The 26,458-nt window shown below is 37.4% G+C and overlaps 1 protein-coding gene across 1 annotated transcript; it reads left to right on the forward strand.

The window, feature by feature from the left end:
• Positions 1 to 3,664: 3,664 nt before the first annotated feature.
• Positions 3,665 to 4,581, forward strand: OR4X1 (olfactory receptor family 4 subfamily X member 1). Its single transcript, XM_019036173.3, is given in 2 exon segments — positions 3,665 to 3,875; positions 3,878 to 4,581. Coding segments are annotated over 2 exon segments (915 nt in total).
• Positions 4,582 to 26,458: the final 21,877 nt, after the last annotated feature.

Here is a 26,458-nt window from a genome sequence, read left to right on the forward strand (position 1 = left end):
AACTGGATACCTTCCTTACACCTTATACAAAAATTAATTCAAGATGGATTAAAGACTTACATGTTAGACCTAAAACCATCAAAACCCTAGGCAATACCATTTAGAACATAGGTATGGGCAAGGACTTCATGTCTAAAACACCAAAAGCAATGGCAACAAAAGCTAAAATTGACAAATGGGATCTAATTAAACTAAAGAGCTTCTGCACAGCAAAAGAAACTAGCATCAGAGTGAACAGGCAACCTACAAAACGGGAGAAAATTTTTGCAACCTACTCATCTGATAAAGGGCTAATATCCAGAATCTACAATGAACTCAAACAAATTTACAAGAAAAAATCAAACAACCCCATCAAAAAGTGGGGTAAGGAGATGAACAGACACTTCTCAAAAGAAGACATTTATGCAGCCAAAAGACACATGAAAAATGCTCATCATCACTGGCCATCAGAGAAATGCAAATCAAAACCACAATGAGATACCACCTCACACCAGTTAGAATGGTGATCATTAAAAAGTCAGGAAACAACAGGTGCTGGAGAGGATGTGGAGAAACAGGAACACTTTGACACTGTTGGTGGGACTGTAAACTAGTTCAACCATTGTGGAAGTCAGTGTGGCCATTCCTCAGGGATCTAGAACTAGAAATACCATTTGACCCAGCCATCCCATTACTGGGTATATACCCAAAGGATTATAAATCATGCTGCTATAAAGACACATGCACACGTATGTTTATTGCAGCACTATTCACAATAGCAAAGACTTGGAACCAACCCAAATGTCCAACAATGATAGACTGGACTAAGAAAATGTGGCACATATACACCATGGAATACTATGCAGCCATAAAAAATGATGAGTTCATGTCTTTTGTAGGGACATGGATGAAGCTGGAAACCATCATTCTCAGTGAACTATCACAAGGACAAAAAACCAAACACCGCATGTTCTCACTCATAGGTGGGAATTGAGCAATGAGAACACATGGACACAGGAAGGGGAACATCACATACTGGGACCTATCGTGGGGTGGGAGGAGGGGGGAGGGACAGCATTGGAGATATACCTAATGTTAAATGATGAGTTAATGGGTGCAGCACACCAACATGGCACATGTGTACATATGTAACAAACCTGCACGTTGTGCACATGTACCCTAAAACTTAAAGTATAATAATAAAAAGAAAAGATTTTACTCTTCCACTTGGCTTTGCCTTTGTTGTAAACACGATTCTCTTCCCTGTCCCTGTTATTGCTGCATTCTGGAAGCTGGATTTGGGTGAGCACCAGGTGGAAGACTCAGTGGATTTGATGATCTATAAAGCAAGCATTGAATGGGAAGCTGAGACACCTAGTTCTAGTTCAGGCTCTGCACCAACCAGCTGTGTGACTCTGGGCCCCAGATTCCTCTTCTGTGGCATGAAGAATCCATGAGCCCCCTTACAAATTTGACAGCTTATGATTACTCTGTATAGGAAACTAGGAAGGAGAGAGGCCTCTGCATCTGACTTCTCTGTGATAGGATATCTTTGGAGAGAAGAATGTTCGAAAAGACCAGTCTGACCAATCTTATTTTTCAAAACCTCATAGTACATGAGGTTCTATGACAGGAAAAGTGAAATAAGAAACCACAAAGTAGGGACTGGTTTCATTTTAAATATTTAGAAATTTTCACAGAAGTTGTTTACTGAGGTCAGGCCCTCTTTAAGATTCTGTGTGCATCCCCATTTTAGGTTTCCTTAACTGTGAACCCCGGAAATGTCCGTTTAATGTGCTGTCTGATTAGAACACAGACTTATGTCTCAGGGTCTCTTCTTTTGGCCCTGCCAATTAAAAAGTCAGTATTAAAGTATTTTAGACATCACAGGCAAAATGTCACTACCACTGTCAGTGGTTTACACATCTATTGACCTCTTTATGAAATTATCTCTCAAAGATATTTCTTTTCCATGCAGAGGTTTAATACATGTTAATTGCCTTTTAAAAATTCTACTCTAAATCGATTCAATTTTTAGCTTTTTGAGACAATTTGATGATTATATTGTATATACATCTTGTTCTGTTAACCTTCAATAGCCTTGGACTAAAAATACAACAATGAATCTTTTAAAATCGGAAGACTAAAGTGGTCCTTACAAATCCTTTGAGGGGACCTCTCATTGACACTCCAAACCAGAAGTAATTATAGAACATTTGCTTTCAAGCTAAATTTCACAGAAAATACTCACCTAGTGATAGAGTCATTGTTCCCGTGAGGATGAAACCTCTCCATGTAAGATTCCTGCCTTCTGCATAAACATCCTGTGTGTGAAAGATTGGTATATGGCAGAAGGATCAGCTGGGTACACAGAGGAGCATGGTGGGGAGCTAAAGGGAGGGCACAACGATGAGGGGATGGCATTATGGCTGTTTTATAGATCAGGAAACTGAGGCTCAGAGAGGTTTCATCACTTGTCCCAGGCCACACAACTCTTCTTTGGACCAAGGTCTGTATTTTCGAGATGAAAATGCTTCTACCACATCACTCACTTCTGCAGAGTACCTTATAGTGGTTCATCATATCAATCTTGCCTAATACTATCACGTGGAATGAGTTTTCTACACTGAGTCCTAACATTTCTCAACCTCAACCTCAAATCTGTGAAGCTAACCAGGTTCCCTAATAGGCATAAGAAAGAAACTGAGAAGAGGAAAGGAAAATCACAAAGCCTCAACCACTGTCCTTGGAGGAAGGTATGGAGAAGGGGAAATTTATGAGGCAGTAACAAGTCAGAAGGCATTTCAATAATTAGTTAGTTAAATTGGGGTAAAATACACAACAGGATTTACCATCTTAACAATTTTTAAGTGTATAGCTAAGTAACATTAAAATACATTCACATAATTGTGCAGCCATCACCACCTTTCATTTCTAGAACACCTTTCATTGCCCCAAACTGAAACTACCATGAAACACTAACTCTATATTCTTCCTCCCCCTGCAGTCCCTGGCGGCCACCATTCTACTTTCTGTCTCTATGAATTTGACTACTCTAGGTACTCTAGGTGGTGTATAAGTGGACTTACACTGTATTTTTATTTCTGTGACTTAGCATGTCACTTAGCATATTCAGTCCCATTTTATAATGTAGCTGACTGTTCTAAGGGCTTGTTGTATGTGCTTAACCCTGGGACCCTTTAATCAGAACCCTGGGACATGACAAGTCTGCACAAGCAGATGTAGACATCAGGCACTCTTTAGGCATAGGAGATGTAGTGGAAGCATGTACATTTTGAGAAACACAGATCTGGGCTCAAATAAGAGCTGTGTGGCTTTGGGCAAGTGGCTGGACCTCACTGAGTCTCAGTTTTTTTCTTATCTATAAAATGTCCTCTGATTTTTCTTGTGAGCATTCAATCAGCATGTGCTAGATCAGCAAAAACACTTCAAGGCAGCAACACTACAAAATCGAGGCTTAAGTTGGGAATAACATCAAGCAGCTGATATTTGCTGTTTTGTTCACTTGTCTCAGAACATGTTTTGGGGAAAACCAAGGGAGAGAACAAACTCAAGAGGGAGCAGGATGATGATAGTCATCAGGCCTGGGAAGGATGTTTCTAATGATTGAGGAGAGTTCTTTGATTTCTGTGATTCCAGGCTGTCAGCTCCTGTGCTTTAAAATATGGCTGCTACAAACAATGTGACTGAAATAATTTTCCTGGGATTTTCCCAGAATTGGAGTGAGCAGAGGGTCATTTCTGTGATGTTTCTCCTCATGTACACAGCTGTTGTGCTGGGCAATGGCCTCATTGTGGTGACCATCCTGGCCAGCAAAGGGCTCACCTCCCCCATTTATTTCTTTCTCAGCTACTTATCCTTTGTGGAGATCTGCTACGATCTGTCATGGCCCCCAAGCTTATCTTTGACTCTTTTATTAAGAGGAAAGTCATTTCTCTCAAGGGCTGCCTCACACAGATGTTTTCCCTCCATTTCTTTGGTGGCACTGAGGTCTTTCTCCTGATGGTGATGGCCTATGACTGCTATGTGGCCACCTGCAAGCCCTTGCACTACATGGCCATCATGAACCAGCGAATGTGTGGTCTCCTTGTGGGGTTAGCATGGGGCGGGGGCCTGCTGCATTCTGTTGGGCAAACCTTCCTGATTTTCCAGCTCCCGTTCTGTGGCCCCAACTTCATGGACCACTACTTCTGTGATGTCCACCCAGTGCTGGAGCTGGCCTGCACAGACACCTTCTTCATTAGCCTGCTGATCATCACCAATGGCGGCTCCATCTCTGTAGTCAGTTTCTTCGTGCTGATGGCTTCCTACCTGATCATCCTGCACTTCCTGAGAAGCCACAACTCGGAGGGGCAGCACAAGGCTCTCTCCACCTGTGCCTCTCATGTCACAGTTGTTGACCTGTTCTTCATACCTTGCTCCTTGGTCTATATTAGGCCCTGTGTCACCCTCCCTGCAGACAAGATAGTTGCTGTATTTTATACAGTGGTCACATCTCTCTTAAATCCTGTGATTTACTCCTTCAGGAATGCTGAAGTGAAAAATGCCATGAGGAGATTTATTGGGGGAAAAGTAATTTGAGAAGAGAAGTAGATGATTTAGTTAGGGAAAATAGGAGGAGTAAGGGATGGGAAATTGGGGCATGTAAGATCTCACTCTGCATCTACCTTGCCCAATGGAGTGAGTGGCCTTGGGCCAGTCACCTTTTTTGAAGTTTCAGTTTCCTCATCTTATGGGATTGGACAAGATTAAAGGGAACTCTAGGATGGAGTAAGAGGGGTCTTCTAGTGCTGTGCTTCCAAATCTGACAGTGGCTTTGAGACATATTGGTTGGTCTAAAGAGAATAAACTCTTCCAGAAAACCAGGTCAGTCTGGGAATGGTGAAGAGGGAGGTGGAGATTGAGAATGACTGTTTCAGGGAGCACTGGTCATTATGTCCTATCAATTTGAACATTTGCATGATTGGAAAGTCTCTTGACTTGACATACTGAGGTTTTGCTGAGAGGGTTTTAAGCAGGCAAGCTGACTGAGAAGGGTTAGTCCTGAGAATGGAAGACGTTGACTCTTGTCAAGAGATTCACATGAGCTCATGCTAGCATTAGACTCAGGGTTCTCAAGAATCCAAAAGAACAACAGGGAAATTTTAAGCAAATTGAAGGCACTGCTGTCCCATATTTTAACCTTCTTCTTTTGAGTCTTATTCCAGTAGCCACCAGACTATAAGAATGTGCCCAGAACCCTAACCCTAATCCTGCCCCTCACTGTCATCAGATAAATTTTCTTCCACATGCTTTCAGACTCATCACCTTCAAGCAGTTCTCTGATTTCATCACTCTCCTCCTCAAAAATCTTCAATGACTCCCCATTGCCTTCTGAATCAACTATAAATTCCTACTTGATATGAAATACCCTCAAGTCATGACCTTCTCATAATGTTAGATTTTCATTTTTCAATTACACTATTAGAGCATACTGTTTTCTGAACATCTCCTTGTGCCCTCTACCTATAATATTTTCCTTATTTCTACCTATTAACATCCTACCTACCCTCCATGGCCCATCTGAAATTCTCCTATCTTTAGGAGTCCCCCATGTTTATCTTATCTGGTTATGTTATTTTCTTTCTTTGAATTCTCACAGCACTCAGTGGGAATCCTTTAGGGCTGTTACTACCTTTATTTCAAAGTTTATTTCTCCCCAGTAGACTGTGACTCCTTTGAGAATGTGGCTTGAATTTTATTCATCTGTGTATCTCTAAATAGCAAAACAATAAATATTTGGTCAATTAAATTTCTGGATGTCATTAGCACTTCAGACTGTAGGTGGACAATGGTTGTTATATCTCTCATTTCATGTAAATAATATAAGTAATATATCAGTCACATCACTCAAGACAAACCAGTAATCCTTCCTGATATTGTTTCTGAGAATATCATTTATATATAAATAAGGAGCATGTATGTATTTGTATTTTTTACAATGAACTAGGAGATTTAATGCTTTATCTAACTTGATTCTAAAACACACTGGTGAAGTGGGTATGAGTACAGAAGAAGAGATTGGAGATTGGGGAGGCAGGTGTCTTGATCAAGGTCACCAGTTAGTAACCCATGAAGCCTGAATTCAAACCTAGCTGTGTCTGATTTCTCAGCCCATGCTCTTCTCTGCTTCTCTTTAAATGTCACCACACATAAGTATATGTAAGTCTCTCAATTTCAAATCTGAGGGCTGAGAATATCCTATTGTCAGGTAATTCCCTCTGGAATTACTTCCGATTAAATAAAAAGTGTTTTAAAAAATATAAACCTGAAATGCTTTTTTGGGTGTTCACAGGTATTTCTGGGTGCACAGAGATTCAGTGGCCAGGATACAGGATCTGGAAGTAGAGGGAAGGAAAGCAGGGGCTATGACGCTTCTGCAGGTGAGGCTCCTTGGTTCTCAGGAGGAAAAAACCTGGGCATTGACTGGGTTAGGGTGGGTCATATGTTGCTCAGGTAATTTTATGTTTCTACAGATTTTCTGGGTCAAGAGTGGCCTAACGCCTGACATCAAAACTCAATGAGCTGGCCAAGACAAGTTTTTTTTTTTTTTTTTTTTTTTGAGACAGAGTTTCATTCTTATTGTTCAAACTGGAGTGCAATGGCACGATCTTGGCTGACTGCAACCTCTGCCTCTGGGGTTCAAGCGATTCTCCTGCCTCAGCCTCCTGAGTAGCTGGGATTACAGGGGTACGCCACCATGCCCAGCTAATTTTGTATTTTTAGTAGAGATGGGGTTTCACCATGTTGGCCAGGCTGGTCTCGAACTCCTGACCTCATGTGATCCACTCACCTTGGCCTCCCAAATTGCTGGGATTACAGGCGTGAGCCACCACAACTTATTTTATTTTATTTTATTTTATTTTATTTTATTTTATTTTATTTTATTTTATTTTTGAGACGGAGTCTTGCCCTGTCGCCCAGGCTGGAGTGCAGTGGCGTGATCTTGGCTCACTGTAACTTTTGCCTCCCAGATTCAAGCGATTGTTGTGCTGCAGCCTCCCAAGTAGCTGGGACTATGGAGGTACACCACCACGCCTGGCTAATTTTTGTATGTTTGGTAGAGACGGGGTTTCACCATGTTGGCCAAGCTGGTCTAGAACTCCTGAGCTCAAGTGATCCATCCAGATTCCCAAAGTGCTGGGATCACAGGCTTGAGCCACTGTACCTGGCCTGGAAGTTATATTATTCCTACATTATTCTGAGAATTCTAGCTGCCCAGGCTTTTTACCAGTATGGAAAGTGATCTCCAGAGACACTTTCCTGTTTCTCTCATTTCTAATCTTTGCTCACATCCATATCAATTGATATTCCTGGGAAGCAGGAGTATCTTAGATAGATGGAGATATGGCTTCTCTCAGAAAAGTCTAAAAAGATAGGTGTTGAGATGAAATGAATATTATAAGTAGTTATCACTGGGTATATCTTCTGGAAACAGTGGCTTTCTCGTGGGTGAAAACCTACTTTGGTAATCATATACACGGTTAGAGCTGACATAGTTGCAGCTATCGTATGTAGGGCATCATGACAGGTAGGTATTGGAGGGGGTGTTATTGCCCCTATTTTACATGGAGAATTTACTAAAAAAATGTTGTCTAAAATCACAGAGTAAGTAGAGTGAGGATTTGAATTCAGATTGTCTGATTCTGGAATTCATGCTCTTTTTTTAATCATCCCACATTTGCACCATCAGGGAGTCTAGCCCACACCTTCCTTTTAAATGGTAGGAAATTCTTTTAGAATCTTTAGTGCACCTGAAAGTCATTTGCATTTTAAATCTTTTATTCTATATAAAATCCTATAAATCCTTTTCAAGATATGAATTTGGTGACTTTAGGTCATCAAATGACATTCATGTTATAAACTTAAGTTGTTTGTAATATTCTCTCTTTATCCTTTATTTTCTGCAGAAATGTAGTGATATCCTTTTGCCTTCCCAGTATTAAAAATTTTTTCTTTTTCATTTGTTTTGTTAATATTTTCAATAGACCATTGTTTCACTTCATCTAAAATTTTTCTGTTTTTGTTTTCTCTGATTAATATCTGTTAACTTTCCTATATCCTTCCTTCTAGATTGTATGAGGAGTTAAGTAAAAACTTAGCTCATTGATTTTAGACCTTACTTCCTTTCAAATATAAGAATTTAAAACTAGGATGGAACTGGAGATCATTATGTTAAGTGAAATAATCCAGACATGGAAAGACAGACATCACATGTTATGACTTATTTGTGGGATCTAAAAATCAAAACAATTGAACTCATGGACATAGAGAGTAGAAGGATGGTTACCAGAGGCTGGAAAGGGTAGTGGGAGAGTGAGGGGGAGGTGGGGATGGTCAATGGGGAAAAAAAGTAGAATAAATGAGACCTACTATTTGATAGCACAATGGGGTTACTATAGTCAATAATAACTTAATTGTATATTTTAAAATAAAGAGTGTAATTGGATTGTTTGTAACTCAAAGGACAAATGCTTGAGGGGACGGGTATCCCATTCTCCATGATGTGCTTATTTCACTGTGCATGCCTGAATCAAAACATCTCATGTACCCCATAAATATATCTATCTACTATGTATCCACAAAAATAAAAAATAATAATTAAAAAAGAATTTAAAACTATAAGCTTTAAAAAGCAATACTTTAGCTGCATCCCACAAAATTTCACAAGTATTTTTATCATTCAATTTAAAATATAATCTCATTTTTAATGATTTCTCCTTTAACCAATGGATTATTTAGAACTATGTTGTTTAATTTTCAATTATTTGGGATTTTTCCTTGATATCTTATTGTTATTTAATCCTAGTTTAATTCCACTGTGGTTAGAGAGCATTCTGAATAATGCCATTGCCTTTACATTTGTTAAAACAACATGTGCTGGAAAAGAATGTGTATTTTTCAGTTGTAGGGTATAGTGTTCTATACATATCAATTAGGTTAGGGTGGGTCATATATTGCTCAGATCTTTTATGTTTCTACAGATTTTCTTGGTCTCATCATACTACCACTTCCTGAGGCAGTGGAGTTGTTACTGCAAAGGGATCCCATTCTGGACCCCAAGAGAGGGTTCTTGGATCTTGTGCAAGAAAGAAGTTGGGGCCATTCCATAAAGCAAAGTGAAATCAAACTTATTAAGAAAGTAAAGTGGGCCGGGCGCGGTGGCTCACGCCTGTAATCCCAGCACTTTGGGAGGCCGAGGCGGGCGGATCACGAGGTCAGGAGATCGAGACCATCCTGGCTAACATGGTGAAACCCCGTCTCTACTAAAAATACAAAAAATTAGCCGGGCGTGGTGGCGGGCGCCTGTAGTCCCAGCTACTCGGGAGGCTGAGGCAGGAGAATGGCGTGAACCTGGGAGGCGGAGCTTGCAGTGAGCCGAGATCGCGCCACTGCACTCCAGCCTGGGCGACAGAGCCAGACTCCGTCTCAAAAAAAAAAAAAAAAAAGAAAGTAAAGTAATAACGAATGGCTACTCCATAGGCAGAACAGCAGCTTGGGCTGCTGGACTAAGGACACTTATAGTTATTTCTTGATTATATGCTAAACAAGGTGTGGATTATTCATGAGTTTTCTGGGAAAGGAGTGGGCATTTCCTGGAACTGAGGGTTCCTCCCCTTTTAGACCATACAGGGTAACTTACTCATTGCCATGGCATTTGTAAATGGTCATGGCACTTGTGGGAGTGTCTTTTAGCATGCTAATACATTATAATTAGCATATAATGAGCAGTGAGGATGATCAGAGGTCACTTTCATTGCCATCTTGGTTTTGGTGGAATTTGGAGGGCTTCTTTATCGCCACCCATTTTGTTAACAAGGTCTTTATGACCTGTATCTTGTGCTGATCTGCTATCTCATCCTGTGCCTTAGAGTGCCTAACCTCCTGGGAGTGCAACCCAATAGGTCTCAGCCTCATTTTACTCAGCCCCTATTCAAGATGGAGTTGCTCTGGTTCAAATGCCTCTGACAGAATTAATTTCTCCAATTATGACTGTAGAATTGTTTATTGATTTCTTTAAACCTGAGAAAGAAAAAATTGCAGATGAAGAAATGACATCAAGGGAAGTTAAGTAACTGTTGCAGGTTATGTATCTAGCAAATAGGAGAGTCAGCCATTAAACAAGGCATGTTGACTCCCTGGTCCATGCTTTTAAGCACCATGTTATATCACTCCTTGTATGTCTTATCTAACTCACAGGGTGAAAACACTTCAAAATGCTATGTAAACATAAGGTGGTAGTCAAGGGGCTAGTTTAGTTCAAACTTGTCCCTGCTACTCACAAGAAAACCCAGATGACTTCATGTTTAGTACCAGCTTATTTCCCCAAATAGATGGCACAAAACCATGCCCTATGTAATGTAGTTGCTTAATAACTACATGTAGAATAAATGAGTTTGTGATGACTGAGTACAGGAGTCTAACACAAAAATAAAAACAGTGGCTTTCATAGCTTCCAAAGTTAGTCTGAACCACTAAGTAAATGTGATAAGGGGGTATGGTGTCTCCATGGCCCACTCCTCTAATTGGAATGCAATGCCCCTGGGGTCTCATTAGCAAGCCTCAAGGTACTTTTACTAAAAATGAATGTGCTATAACTCTTAAAGCAGTGGCACTCAAGTTGAGTGATGGCTTTGGCTGGGGTGATACCACATGAGCTTCCTTGAACCCCTTGTGCTTAACAATTTACTGCAACTCTCTAGTTATCTGGTCAGGCTTCTTGACTTTGGTTGCTCAGTGGAGGAGGGTGGAGCTCACTAAGGTCAGTTCTCATGTAGGCTTGGTCTTTTGGGGACTCTATCTAGAATAAACCTGAACTGACCAGGGAACCTTGTAGAAAACAGATGTCTTCACTTGCTTTGCTCTGTCCCTGTTCTGTTCTCAGTGCCCACATGGAAGTCCTGCTGCACAGTATTTGAGTATTCCTCAAGATCCTGCTTGGGGGTTTGACATCTGATTTGATTTTTTTTTCTTCAGATTGCCAAGGTATCACTAGAATTCTTCTCCTTAACCATTTTCTTAACCATTACTCATTAGTTGCTGAGAACATGGCCTCTTGGTGATCAGGTGGTCCCACTTCCTTGGTCAGGAGTATTGTATGGTGACTAAGAGGATAGCATTAACGCCCTGGACACTGGGTTACATTTCCAGCTCTAACCCTTACCACTGCGTGAACTTGACCCAGTCACTCAGTCATTTGAATCCTCACGTCCCTCATCTGAAAAATAGAAACAATCATTGTAGCTTCCTTGAAGTGACGTTGAGTGGATTAAGTGAGATGAGGCATTTAAAGTGCTCTGCACAAGTCCCGGCACACAGCAAGTGTTCAATAAGTACAAGCAAATATTACGCTGCTGTGGTTACTGGTCTTTCTACTCATGGCCAGGTTAAAGCTCAGAAAGTAGTTTCACATGTATTTATTCTTTAGAGGCTTGCTAGATGGATGCCCAGACCATGACTGGGAGCTGCTGAAGGCATAGGACTGCAGCGAAGGATGTGTACTTAGAGTAGAGGGGTCAGAGTTTACAGACCAGGGAATGGGCTGCCCTGGCATGTGGTCCCTGATGGCACATTAACTTTTTGCATATTAGAGCAATTGAGAGTGTATTTTCTTTGAGGTGTAGTCTTAGAACACTTTCTCCAAAGCCCAGACCCACCCAGCAAGGAGCTTTTTCATGTAAATGAGTTCTTTGAATACTTGAAGCTTAAAAGGCATTTAGAAGACTTTTTACATTTTAATCTTTTAAGGTAGAAATGTTTCCAAATTGCATTACAAATTTCTTTTGTATTTCAAAACAATGTATTTGAAAACTGGGGAGAGGACAAATTCAGTGTAATGTGAATCTCAATCCCCTACCAGTTCCCAGGAAAAGTAGTGAAGGGAATTAGTAAAGATGTAAAGCAACTTACTTGCTTCCTAGCTATTCTTAAATTCATCAAATACTAATTCATCATTAAAGTCATCAATATCAGTGAAATTGATTTTGGGGGGGATATTTCTATTTTTCCAGCTTAGAATCACAGCACTTAGTCTAACCTTCATCTTTTTGTTGATGCTGACTTGTTTGTGTAAAGTCAAGTCCAATGTTCATGTCTCTAAAGTTTTTCAGTGGTGTGAGACTGGAGAGAGTAGAAGGGTCTCACACCAGAAGGTTGGAGCAAATAAGCATTGGTTTTGGAATCAGGCAGATTTGCTTTCAATTCCTATTATATGGTACTTGCTATGTCTCACCTAGAGCAAGTCATTTAAAGCTAAACTTCTGGAGTTTCCTTCTCTTCATTTGTATAGTGAGGATGTTGTTAGTTATCTTTAAGAATTGTGATAAGTGTGAACTAGGATAGTGGGTTAAGCTCATGAACAGTGCCTGACCCACACCATCTCCAAAATGATGGTGGCAGCCTGAGGTATAAGAAGTGGGAAATCTTTTTTTGTGCTATACTCAGTCTTGTTCAGGTATTCACAGACTACAGGGTTCAAGGGGAAGTTTATGGTTTAAGGATAACGTGAGGATTTTGGAGAGTATGAGAAAAGGAAATGGATAGAAATGAGTCCCTGAAGGAGCGGTTGAAGGTGCTGGAAGACCTTTAGGCCCAAGAAGGGTAGTCTGGGTTGGGAGCTAATGATCATTGTTTTATTAGTGTCTTCTTTAATTCCCAGAATAGCAAATGACATTGTTTTTACATTGTATTGAGATTCTATCTGGATCCTAATAAAGTTCATGCCCTCCACCTCAACCTTCCCAATTTAAGGAATCAATCTTAGGAAAAACTACCAGAGAGCTACAGAGTGAGGGCATTTACTATAGCCTAAAATTGAGAGTCACTCAAAAGCTCATATACAGATAAATAGTTAAATAAATTATGGGACTTTTTAATAATGCACCATTAAAAACATCTTTTGAAGAATATCATCTGTGGAAATGCTTAAAGTGTTAAGGGAAAAAGTCTGAATATAAAACTATGCATATACTTGATTCAAAATGTGTAACTCAGATTCTGCTAACCAACATTTTACTCTGTTTCCATAAGTTCAATTTTTTAAGATTCCACATATAAGTGGGATCATGCTGTATTTGTCTTTCTGTGCTTGGCTTAACACAGTACTCTCCAGATTCATCCATGTTGTTGTAAATGACAGGATTTCCTTTTTTATAAAGGTGGAATGGTATTTTATTGTGTATATATACCACATTTCCTTTATCCATTCATTCATTGATGGGCATTTAGGTTGCATCTGTATCCTGGCTATTGTGAAAAATGCTGCAATGAATATAGAAGTGCAGATACGTCTTTGACGTACTGATTTCTTATCTTTTGTATATACATCCAGTAGTGGAATTACTGGATCATATGGTAGTTCTTTTATTAATTCATTTTTTATTTTTAATTTTAGTGGGTACATATTTAGTGTATCTATTTATGGGTTACATGAGATATTTTGATGCAGACATGCAATGTGTAGTAATCACATCAGGGTAAATGGGGTATCCATCACCTTAAGCATTTATCCTTTGTGTTACAAACAATCCACTTACACTCTTTTAGTTATTTTAATATGTACAATAAATTATTTTTGACTATAGTCATCCTGTTGTCCTAGAAAATACTAGGTCTTGTTTATTTGATTTTTTTTGACACTCATTCACCATGAATCAGTATGTGATGAATTTAAGAATAACTAGAAAGCAAGTAAGTAGCTTTACATGGTTGGCAGCTTCCTTGCCAATCTCCACTACTCTTCTTAGCCTCTGGTAACCATCATTCTACGCTCTACTTTCATTGAATCTCAATCAGTTCAATTGTTTTAATTTTTAGCTCCCACATATAAGTGAAAATATACGAAGTTTGTCTTTCTGTGCCTAGCCTATTTCACTTAATATAATGTTCTCCAGTTCCATCCATGTTGTTGCAAATGACAGGATCTAATTCTTTTTATGGCTGGATAGTACTTCATTGGGTGTATATATCACATTGTCTTTATCCATTTATCTGTTGGTGGACACTTAAGTTGTTTCCAAATGGTGGCTATTGTGAATAGTGTGCAATAAACATGGGAGCACAGCTAACTATTTGATATGCTGAGTTCCTTTCTTCTGATTGTATACCTAGGAGTGAAATTGATGGATCACATGGTAGCTCTATTTTTAGTTTTTGGAGGAGGCTCAAAACTGTTTTTCATGGTAGTTATACTAATTTACATTCCCACCAAGAGTCTACAAGAGTTCCCTTTTCTCCATACCCTTGCCAGCATTTGTTACTGCCTGTCTTTTGGATATAAGCCATTTAAACTGGGGTAAGAAAATATCTCATTGTAGTTTTTATATGCATTTCTCTGGTGATCAATAATGTTGAGCACCTTTTCATATATCTGTTTGCCATTTGCATGTCTTTTTTTAGACATGTCTTTTGCCCATTTTAAAATCAGGTTATTAAATTTTTTCCTACAGAGTTGTTTGAGCTACTTATATATTCTGGTTATTAATCCTTTGTCAGATAGAGAGTTTGCAAATATTTTCTCCCATTCTGTGGGTTGTCTCTTAACTTTGTTGATTGTTTCCTTCACAGTGCAGAAGCTTTTTAACTTGATGTGATTTTATTTGTCCATTTTTGCTTTGGTTGCCTGTGCTTATGGGGTGTTACTCAAGAAATCTTTGCCCAGTCCAATGTCCTGGAGTTTTCCCAATGCTTCTTGTAGTAGTTTTTATAGTTTGAGGTCTTAGGTTTAGGCCTTTGATCTTCTTTGATTTGATTTTTGTATATGGTGAGAGATAGGAGTCTAGTTTTATTCTTTCTGCACATGAATATCCAGTTTTCCAAGCACCATTTATTGAAGAAACTGTCCTTTCCCCAATGTATGTTCTTGGCACCATTGTAAAAAATCAGTTCACTCTAGATGTATGGGTTTATTTCCTGGTTCTCTATTCTGATCCACTGGTCTGTGCATTGGTTTTTAATGCCAGCACCATGCCATTTTGGTTACTATAGCTCTGTAGTATAATTTGGAGTGAGGTAATGCAATTCCTCCAGTTTTGTTCTTTTTCCCAAGATAGCTTTGGCTATTCTGGGTCTTTTGTGATTCCATATAAATTTTAGAGTTGTTTTTTCTATTTATGTGAAACATGTCATTGGTATTTTGATAGAGATTGTATTGAATTTGTAGATTGTTATGGGTAGTATAAACATTTTAACAATATTGATTCTTCTAAACCACAAAAATGGAATATATTCCTATGTTTTCTGTATCCTCTTCAATGTCTTGCATCAATGTTTTAATTGTAGAGAACTTTCACTTCTTTGGTGATGTTAATTCCTAAGTATTTAATTTTATTTGTAGTTATTGTAAATGGGATTATTTTCTTGATTTCTTTTTCAGACTGTTTGCTGTTGGCATACTGATTTTTGTATGCTGATATTGTATCCTGCAACTTTATTGAATTTGTTTATCATTTCTAATAGTTTTTTGCTGGAGTCTTTAGTTTTTTCCAAATACAAGATTATATCTGCAAAGAAGTGTAATTTGACCCCTTCCTTTCCAATATGGATGCCCTTTATTTATTTGGTCTGATTGCTCTAGCTCAAACTTCCAGTACTATGTTGAATGACTATGGTGAAAGTGGGCATCGTTATTGTATTGCAGATCTTAGACGAAAGGCTTTCAGTTTTTCCTCATTCAGCACAATATTACATATGGGTCTGTCATATATGGCTTTTGTTATATTGAAGTATGTTCCTTCCATACCCAGTTTTTTGAACGTTTTTAATGATGAAGAGATGTTGAGCTTTATCAAATGCTTTTTAAGCTTCAATTGAAATGATCAAATAATATCCTTCATTCTGTTCATATGATGTATCACATTAATTGATTTTTGCGTGTTAACCCAAACTTGCATCCCTGGGATAAATCCCACTTGATCATGATAAATGATCTTCTAAACGTATTGTTGAATTCAGTTTGCCAGTATTTTGTTGAGGATATTTGCATCAATATTCATCAGTGATATTAGCTGGTAGTTTTCTTTTAATGATGTGTCTTTGTCTGGTTTTGGTATCAGGGTAATACTAGCCTTGTAGAATGAATTTAGAAGTATTCTCCCCTCCTCTATTTTCCAGAGTAGTTTGAATAGAATTGGTATTAGTTCTTCTTTAACCTATTTCCTGTTTGCCTTGAGAATAGTGTGCTGGCAACGAGCTGCACTTTTATTTTCTAAATGGGAAATGGGTTAAATGTTTGGTAGAATTCAGCAGTGAAGCCATGGGGTCCCAGGCTTTTCTTCGCTGGGAGATTTTTAAATGATGGCTTCAATCTTGTTATTTGTTATTAGTCTGTTTAGGTTTTTGATTTCTCCATGGATCAATCTTGGTAGATTATATGTGTCTAGGAATTTATCCATTTTTGCTAAAATGTCTAATTTATTTGCATGTAGTTGCTCATGGTAGCCACAAATGATCCTTTGAATTTCTGCGGTATCAGTTATAATATCTCCTTTTTAATCTCTGATTTTATTTATTCAGGTCTTTACTCTTTTTTTCTTAGTTATTCTGACTAAACGTTTGTCAGTTTTGTTTATCTTTTTGAAAAATTAGATTTTTGTTTCATTGATCTTTTGTATTTTTTTCATTTTAGTTTCATTTATCTTTGCTCTGATTATTGTTTCTCTTCTACTAATTTTGAGTTTGTTTGCTCTTGATTTTCTAGTTCTTTAAGATGCATTGTTAGGTTGTTTGAAAATTTTCTTCTTTTTTGATGTAGGTACTTATAGCTATAAACTTCCCTGTTAGTACTGCTTTTGCTATATCCCATAGGTTTTGGTATGTCATGTTTACATTATCATTTGTTTCAAGGAATTTTGCAATTTTATTCTTATTTTCTTTATTGACCCACTGGTCATTCAGGAGCATATGTTTAATTCTCATGTGTTTGTATAGTTTCCAACATTCCTCTTACTATTTATTTCTAGTTTTAGTCTAAATGCTGAATATTATTTCAATTTTTTTGATGTTTTCAGATTTGTTTTGTGACCTAACATATCCTTGAGAATGATCCATGTGCTAAGGAAAAGTATGTTTATTCTACAGCCACTGGATTAAATGTTCTGTAAATATCTGTTAGGTCTATTTCTATTAGTTCTATGGTGCAGATTAAGTCTGATGTTTCTTTGTTGATTTTTCTGTCTGGAAAACCTGTCCAATGCTGAAAGTAGGGTTATTGAAGTCTCCAGCTATTACCGTATGGGGTCGCTTGCTCTTTTTAGCTCTAATAATATTTGCTTTATATATATGGCTGCTCCAGTGTTGGGTGCATATATATTTACAATTGTTACATTCCTTTGCTAAATTGACTTTTTTGTCATTATAAAATGAACTTCATTGTCTCTTCTTATAGTTTTGTCTTGAAATCTATTTTATCTGATACAAGTATAGCTACTCCTGCTCTTTTTTGTTTTTTATTGTCATGGAATATCTTTTTCCATTCATTCATTTTCAGTCCATGTGTGTCTTTATAGGTGAAGTGTGTTTCTTGTAGGCAGTAGATCATTGGGTCTTGTTATTTATCCATTCAGCCACTCTATGTCTTTTGATTGGAGATTTTAGTCTATTTACATTCAGTGTCATTATTGATAGGGACTTATTCTTGCCATTTTGTTATTTTTTTTTTTTTGGGTGATCTTTGCTTTCTTTTTTCCTTTCTTCCTTTCAGTGAAGGTGATATTTTCTGGTGGTATGATTTAATTTCTTGCTATTGGTTTTGTGTGTATATGTTGTATGTTTTTAGTTTTAGGTTATTATAAGGCTATCTTATAACCACTTTTTAAGCTGAAAACAACTTACCACTGCTTGTCTGAACAAACAAACAAATAAACAAGCAAAAATAGTACTAATAAAAGCACTAAACATTAACTTTGTCCCTTACTTTTTAACTTTTTGTTATTTTTATTTATATCTTTTTGTACTGACTGTGCCTTGAAAGTTGTAGTTCTTATTTTTGATTGGTTCACATTTTAGCCTTCCTACTTAATTAAGATAATTTACAGCTGGGCACAGTGGCTCACACCTGTAATCCCAGCACTTTGGGAGGCTGAGGTGGGTGGATCATGAGGTCAGAAGATCGAGACCATCCTGGCCAACATGGTGAAACCCTGTCTGTACTAAAAATACAAAAATTACCTGGGTGTGGTGGCGCATGCCTATAATCCCAGCTACTCAGGAGGCTGGGGAAGGAGAATTGCTTGAACCAGGGAGTCGGAGGTTGCAGTGAGCTGAGACTGTGCCACTGCACTCCAGCCTGGTGACAGAGTGAGACTTCATCTCAAAAAAAAAAAAAAAAATAAAGAATATAGTTTACACAACACCACAGTCACAGTGTTATTTAATATAATATTCTGTGTACTTACTATTATCAGTGAGTTTTTAACCTTCAGATGATTTCTTTTTAAAAATTAATTAATTTATTTCAATAGTTTTTGAGGAACATGTGGTTTTTTTGTTACATGGATAAGTTATTTTAGTGGTAATTTCTGAGATTTTAGTGCATCCATCACCCAAGCAGTGTACAGTGTACCCAATGTGTAGTTTTTTATCACTCACCCCACCATCTTTCCCCTGCATTCCCAAAGTCCATTATATCATTCTTATGCCTTTGTGTCCTCATAACTGAGCTCCCACTTACAAGTGAGAACCTATGATATTTGATTTTTCACTTCTGAGTTACTTCACTTTGCACAATGTGCACATGTACCCTAAAACTTAAAGTATAATAATAATAAAAAAAGAATAATGGTCTCCAACTCCATCCAGGCTGTTTCAAATGCCATTATTTAATCCTCTTTATGGGTGGGTAGTATTCCATGATGTATATATGACACATTTTCTTTATCCACTCATTGATTGATGGGCATTTGGGCTTGATCCATATTTTTGCAATTGTGAATTGTGATGCTATAAATATGCATGTGCAAGTGTCTTTCATTTAATAACTTTCTCTAGGTAAATACCCAGTAGTGGGATTGCTGGGTCAATGGTGGTTCTACTTTTTGTTCTTTAGGGAGTCTCCATACTGTTTATGTAGCTGTTGTACTAGTTTACATTATCACCAGCAGTGTAAAATTGTTCCCTTTTCACCGCATCCACACCAGCATCTATTATTTTAAATTTTTTGATTAAGGGCATTCTTGCAGGAGTAAAGTGGTATTGCATTGTCATTTTGATTTGCATTTCCCTGATAATTAATGATATTGAGCATATTTTCATGTTTATTGGCCATTTGCATATCTTCATTTGAGAATTATCCATTCATGTCCTTAGCCCACTTATTGATTGGATTATTTGCTTTTTCTTGCTGATTTGAGTGTCTCGCAGACTCTGGATATTAGTCCTTTGTCAGATGCAAAGTTTACAAATATTTTTTCCCATTCTATGGGTTGTCTGTTTACTCTGTGGATTATTTCTTCTGCTGTGCAGAAGCTTTTTAGTTGAATTAAGTCCCATCTACTTATTTTTGTTTTTGTTGCATTTGCTTTTGGGTTCTTGGTCATGAACTCTTTGCCTAAGCCTACATCTAGAAGAGTTTTACTGATGTTATCTTCTAGAATTTTTTATGGTTTTAGGCCTTAGATTTAAGTCTTTGATCCATCTTGAGTTGATTTTTGTGTAAGGTCACAGATGAGGATCCAGTTATATTCTTCTACATGTGGCTTGCCAGTTATCTCAGCACCATTTGTTGAATAGGGTGTCCTTTCCCCACTTTATGTTTTTGTTTGCTTTGGTGAAGATCAGTTGGTGGCAAGTATTTGGCTTTATTTCTTGGTTCTCTATTCTGTTCCATTGGTCTACATGACTATTTTTATACCAGTACCATGCTGCTTTGGTAACTATAGCCTTGTAGTATAGTTTGAAATTAGGTAATGTGATGCCTCCAGATTTGTCCCTTTTGCTTTGTCTTGCTTTGACTATGTGGGGTCTTTTCAGTTCCATATGAATTTTAGAATTTTTTTTGTAGTTCTGTGAAAAATGATAATAAATACTTTGATAGGAATTGCATTGAATCTGTATATTGGTTTTGGCCGTATGGTCATTTTCACTATATTCATTCTACCCATCCATAAGGAAGGGATGTGTTCCCATTTGTATCATTGATTTCTTTCAGCCGCGTCTTGTAGTTTTCCTTGTAGAGGTCTTTCATGTCCTTCGTAAGGTATATTCCTAAGTATTTTATATTATTTTATTTTTTGCAGCTGTTGTTAAAAAAGATTGAGTTCTTCATTTGTTTCTCAGCTTGGTCATTGTAGGTGTATAGCAGTGCTACTGATTTATGTACATTGATTTTGTATGCTGAAACTTTACTGAACTTATTTGTCAAATCTAGGAGTGTTTGGATGAATCTTCAGGGTTTTTTAAGTATACAATCATATCATTGGTGAACAGCAACAGTTTGACAACCTCTTTACCGATTTGGATGCCTTTCATTTCTTTCTCTAGTCTGATTGCTGTGGCTAGGAGTTCCAGTACTATGTTGAATAAAAGTGGTGTAAGTGGGCATCCTTGCTTTGTTCCAGTTCTCAGGGGAATATTTTCAACTTTTCCCCATTCAGTATAATGTGGGCTGTGGGTTAGTCACAGATGGCTTTTATTACCCTGAGGTATGTCCCTTCTATGCTGATTTTGCTGAGGGTTTTAATCATAAAGGGATGCTGGATTTTGTCAAATGCTTTTTTCTCCATCTATTGAGTTGATCATACGATTTCTGTGTTTAATTTTGTTTATGTGATGTATCATATTTACCGACTTGTGCATGTTAAATCATTCGTGCATACCAGTTATGAAACTCACTTGATCATGGTGTATTATGTTTTTGATATGTTGTTGGATTTGGTTAGCTAGTATTTTGTTGAGGATTTTTGCATTTATGTTAATCAGGGATATTGGTCTGTATTTTTTTTTCATTATGTCCTTTCCTAATTTTGGAATTAGGTTGATATTGGCTTCATAGAATGATTTAGGGAGATTTCCCTCTCTCTGTCTTTGGAATAGTATTAAAGTTGGTACCAATTGTTCTTTAAATGTCTGATAGAATTCATCTGTGAATTCATCTGGTCTTGGAGTTTTTTTGTTGGCTTTTGTTTTACTACTGTTAACATTGCTGCTTGTTATTGATGTGTTCAGAGTTTTCTATTTCCTTCTGATTTAATTTGGGAGGGTTATATATTTCCTTGAATTTATCCATCTCCTCTAGGTTTTCTAGTTTGTGTGTGTAAAGGTGTTCATAGTAGCCTTGAATGATCTTTAGTATTTCTGTGGTATCAGTTATAATATCTCCTGTTTTATTTCTAATTGAGCTTATTTGGATTTTTTCCTCTTCTTTTCTTGGTTATTCCCACTAATGGTCTATCAGTTTTGTTTATCTTTTCAAAAAGTAAGCTTATTTCATTTATCTTTTGAATTATTATTTTTTGGTTTCAATTTCATTTAGTTGTGCTCTGATCTTTGTTATATCTTTTCTTCTGCTGGGTTTTGGTTTGGTTTGTTCTTTTTTCTCTAGTTTCTTGAGGTGTGACTGTAGATCCTTGAGGTGTGTGTATTTGTGCTCTCTCAGACTTTTTGATATAGGCATTTAATGCTATGAACTTTCCTCTTAGCACTGCTTTTGCTGTATCCCAGAGGTTTTGGTAAGTTGTGTCACTATTATCATTCAGCTCAAAGAATTTTAAAATTTTCATCTTGATTTCATTGTTGACCCAATGATCATTCAAGAGCAGATATTTTAATTTCCATGTATTTGTATAGCTTTTGATGTTTCTTTTGGAGTAAATTTCCAGTTTTATTTCACTGTGGTCTTGGATACTTGATATAATTTTGATTTTCTTAAATTGATTGAGACTTGTTTTGGTGGCCTATCATATGGTCTATATTGGAGAATGTTCCATGTGCTGATGAAAAGAATGTATATTCTGCAGTTGTTGGGCAGAATGTGCTGTAAATATCTGTTAAGTCCATTTGTTTCAAGCCATAGTTTAAGTCCATTGTTTCTTTGTTGACTTTATGTCTTGGTAACCTTTCTAGTGCTGTCAGTGGAGTATTGAAGTCCTTCGCTATTATTGTGTTGCCATCTATCTCACTTCTTAGGCCAAGTAGTAATTGTTTTATAAATTTGAGACCTCCAGTGTTAGGTGCATATATATTTAGAATTTTCCTGTTGGACTATACCTTTTATCATTATATAATAATGATTTTTTTTGTCTTTTTAAACTGTTATTGCTTTAAACTCTATTTTGCCTGATTTAAGCATAGCTACTCCACTTGCTTTTGGTTTCCACTTGTGTTGAACTTGTTTTTGGTTTCCACTTGGGTTGAACCCCCTCCTGTTCATCTTAAGTTTATGTGAATTCTTATAGGTTAGGCGAGTCTCTTGAAGACAGCAAATACTTGGTTGCTGGATTTTTATCCATTCTGTCATTCTGTATATTTTAAGTGGAGCATTTAGGCCATGTACATTCAATGTTACTATTGGGATGTGAGGTACTGTTCTGTTCATCATTTTAGTTGTTTTTGCCTTAATACTTTTTTTCTTTCCATTGTGCTATTGTTTTGTAGACTCTGTGAGAGTTGTAATTTAAGGAGTCTCTATTTTGGTGTATTTCAAGGTTTTGTTTCAAGATTTGTAACTCCTTTTAGCATTTATTTTATTTTATTTTATTTTTATTTTACCTTAGGTTTCAAAATACATGTGTAGAACATGCAGGTTTGTTATATATGTATACTTGTGCCATGGTGGTTTGCTGTACCTATCAACTTGTCATCTAGGTCTTAAGCCTCACATGCATTAGGTGTTTGTTCTAATGCTCTACCTCTCCTTCCCCCCAACACCTGATAGGCCACGGTGTGTGTCATTCCCCTCCCAGAGTCCATGTGTTCTCATTGTTCAACTCCCACTTGTGAATGAGAATCTGTGGTGTTTGGTTTTCTGTTCCTGTATTAGTTTGCTGAGGATGATGGCTTCCAGCTTCATCCATGTCCCTGCAAAGGACATAAACTTCTTTTTTATGGCTGCATAGTATTTGCTGGGGTATAGGTACCACATTTTCTTTATACAGTCTATAACTGATAGGCATTTGGGTTGGTTCCATGTCTTTGCTATTCTAAATAGTGCTGCAATAAATATGTGTGCATGTGTCTTTACAGTAGAATGATTTATATTCCTTTGGGTATATACCCAGAAATTGGATTGCTGGGTCAACTGGTATTTCTGGTTATAGATCCTTGAGAAATCACCACACTGTCTTCCACAGTGGTTGAACTAATTTACATTCTCACCAACAGTGTAAAAGTGTTCCTATTTCTCCACAGCCTCACCAGCATCTATTGGTTCTTGCCTTTTTAATAATTGCCATTCTGACTGGTGTGAAATGGTATCTCATTGTGGTTTTGATTTGCATTTCTCTAATGATCGGAGATGTTGAGCATTTTTCATGTTTGTTGGCCACATAAATGTCTTCTCTTGAGAGGCATCTATTCATATCCTTTGCCCACTTTTTGAGGGGCTTGTTTATTTTTTTCTTGTAAATTTGTTTAATTTCCTCATATATTCTGGATATTAGCCCTTTGTCAGATGGGTAAATTGCAAAATTTTTCTCCCATTCTTAGGTTGTCTGTTCACTCTGATGCTAGTTTTTTTCCCCTTTGGAGGAGTTCTTTAGTTTAATTGATCCATTTTGTCAATTTTTGCTTTTGTTGCAAATGCTTTTGGTGTTTTAGTCATGAAGTTTTTGCCCATGCGTATGTCCTGAATGGTATTGCCTAGGTTTTCTTCTAGGGTTTTTATGATTTGGGGTTTTACATTTAAGTCTTTAATCCAGCTTTAGTTAATTTTTGTATAAGGTGTAAGGAAGGGGTCCAGTTTCAGTTTTCTTCATATGGCTAGCCAGTTTTCCCAGCACCATTTATTAAATAGAGAATCTTTTCCAAATTGCTTGTTTTTGCCATGTTTGTTGAGGATTGCATGTAGTGTTATTTCTGAGGTCTCTGCTCTGTTTCATTGCTCTATATGTCTGTTTTGGTACCAGTATCATGCTGTTTTTGTTACTGTAGCCTTGTAGTATAGTTGGAAGTCAGGTAGTGCGATGCCTCCAGCTTTGTTCTTTTTTCTTAGGAACATCTTGGCTATATGGGCTCTTTTTTGGTTCCATATGAAATTTAGCTTTTTCTAATTCTGTGAAAAGTGTCAATGGTAGTTTGATGGAAATAGCATTGAATCTATAAATTACTTTGGGCAGTATGGCCATTTTCACAATATTGATTCTTTCTATCCGTGAGAATAAATGTTTTTCCATTTGTTGTGTCCTCTCTTATTTTCCTGGGCAGTGGTTTGTAGTTCTCCTTGAAGAGGTTCTTCATGCCCCTTGTTAGCTGTATTCCTAGGTTTTTAATTCTCTTTGCAGCAATTGTGAATGGGAGTTTACACATGATTTGGCTCTCTGCTTGTCCATTATTGGTGTATAGTAATGCTTGTGATTTTTGAACATTGATTTTGTATCCTGAGGCTTTGCTGAAGTTACTTATCAGCTTAAAGAGTTTTTGGGCTGAGATGATGGGGTTTTCTAAATACAGAATCATGTCATCTGCAAGCAGAGGCAGTTTGACTTCCTGTCTTCGTATTTGAATACACTTTATTTATTTCTCCTGCCTGATTGTGCTGGCCAGAACTTCCAACACTATGTTGCACAGGAGTGGTGAGAGAGGGCATCCTTGTATTGTGCTGCTTTTCAAAGGGAATGCTTCCAGTTTTGGCCCATTCAGTATGTTATTGGCTATGGGTTTGTCATAAATAGCTCTTATTATTTTGCGATATATTCCAACAATACCTAGTTTATTGAGAGTTTTTAGCATAAAGGGATGTTGAATTTTATCAAAGGGCTTTCCCGCATCTATTGATATAATTATGTGGTTTTTGTCATTAGTTCTGTTTATGTAATGGATTATGTTTATTGATTTGCATATGTTGAATGAGCCTTGCATCCCAGGAATGAAGCCAACCTGTTCATGGTGGATAAGTGTTCTGATGTGCTGCTGGATTTAGTTTGCCAGTATTTTACTGAGGATTTTCAATGCATGTTCACCAGGGATATTGGCCTGAGGTTATTTTCATTTTTTATTTTATTATTCTTTAAGTTTTAGGGTACATGTGCACAACATGCATGTTTGTTACATATGTATACATGTGCCACGATGATGTGCTGCACCCATTAACTCGTCATTTAACATTAGGTATATCTCCTAATGCTATCCCACCCCACTCCCCCTACCCTACAACAGGCCACAGTGTGTGATGTTCTCCTTCCTGTGTCCATGCATTCTCATTGTTCAATTCCCACCAATGAGCGAGAACATGCGGTGTTTGGTTTTTTGTCCTTGTGATAGTTTGCTGAGAATGATGGTTTCCAGCTTCATCCAAGTCCCTACAAAGGACATGAACTCATCATTTTTTATGGCTGCATAGTATTCCATGGTGTATATGGGCCACATTTTCTTAATCCAGTCTATCATTGTTGGACATTTGGGTTGGTTCCAAGTCTTTACTATTGTGAATAGTGCCACAAAAAACATATGTGTGCATGTGTCTTTATAGCAGCATGATTTATAATCCTTTGGGTATATACCCAGTAATGGGATGGCTGGGTGAAATGGTATTTCTAGTTCTAGATCCCTGAGGAATTGCCAAGCTGACTTCCACAATGGTTAAACTAGTTTACCATCCTACCAACAATGTAAAAGTATTTCTATATCTATACATCCTCTCCAGCATCTGTTGTTTCCTGACTTTTTAATGATTGCCATTCTAACTGGTGTGAGATGGTATCTCATTGTGGTTTTGATTTACATTTCTCTGATGGCCAGTGATGATGAGCATTTTTTCATGTGTCTTTTGGCTGCATAAATGTCTTCTTTTGAGAAGTGTCTGTTCACATTTTTTGTCCACTTTTTGATGGGGTTGTTTGTTTTTTTCTTGTAAATTTGTTTGAGTTCATTGTAGATTCTGGATATTAGCCCTTTGTCAGATGAGTAGGTTGCAAAATTTTTCTGCCATTCTATAGGTTGCCTGCTCACTCTGATGCTAGTTTCTTTTGCTGTGCAGAAGCTCTTTAGTTTAATTAGATCCCATTTGTCAATTTTGGCTTTTGTTGCCATTGCTTTTGGTGTTTTAGACATGAAGTCCTTGCCCATGCCTATGTCCTGAATGGTATTGCCTAGGTTTTCTTCTAGGGTTTTGATGGTTTTAGGTCTAACATGTAAATCTTTAATCCATCTTGAATTAATTTTTGTATAAGGTGTAAGGAAGGGATCCAGTTTCAGCTTTCTACATATGGCTAGCCAGTTTTCCCAACACCATTTATTAAATAGGGAATCCTTTCCCCATTGCTTGTTTTTC

The sequence above is a fragment of the Gorilla gorilla genome, chromosome 9 (genome assembly GCF_029281585.2).
Source record: "Gorilla gorilla gorilla isolate KB3781 chromosome 9, NHGRI_mGorGor1-v2.1_pri, whole genome shotgun sequence".
NCBI classification, from domain to species: domain Eukaryota; kingdom Metazoa; phylum Chordata; class Mammalia; order Primates; family Hominidae; genus Gorilla; species Gorilla gorilla.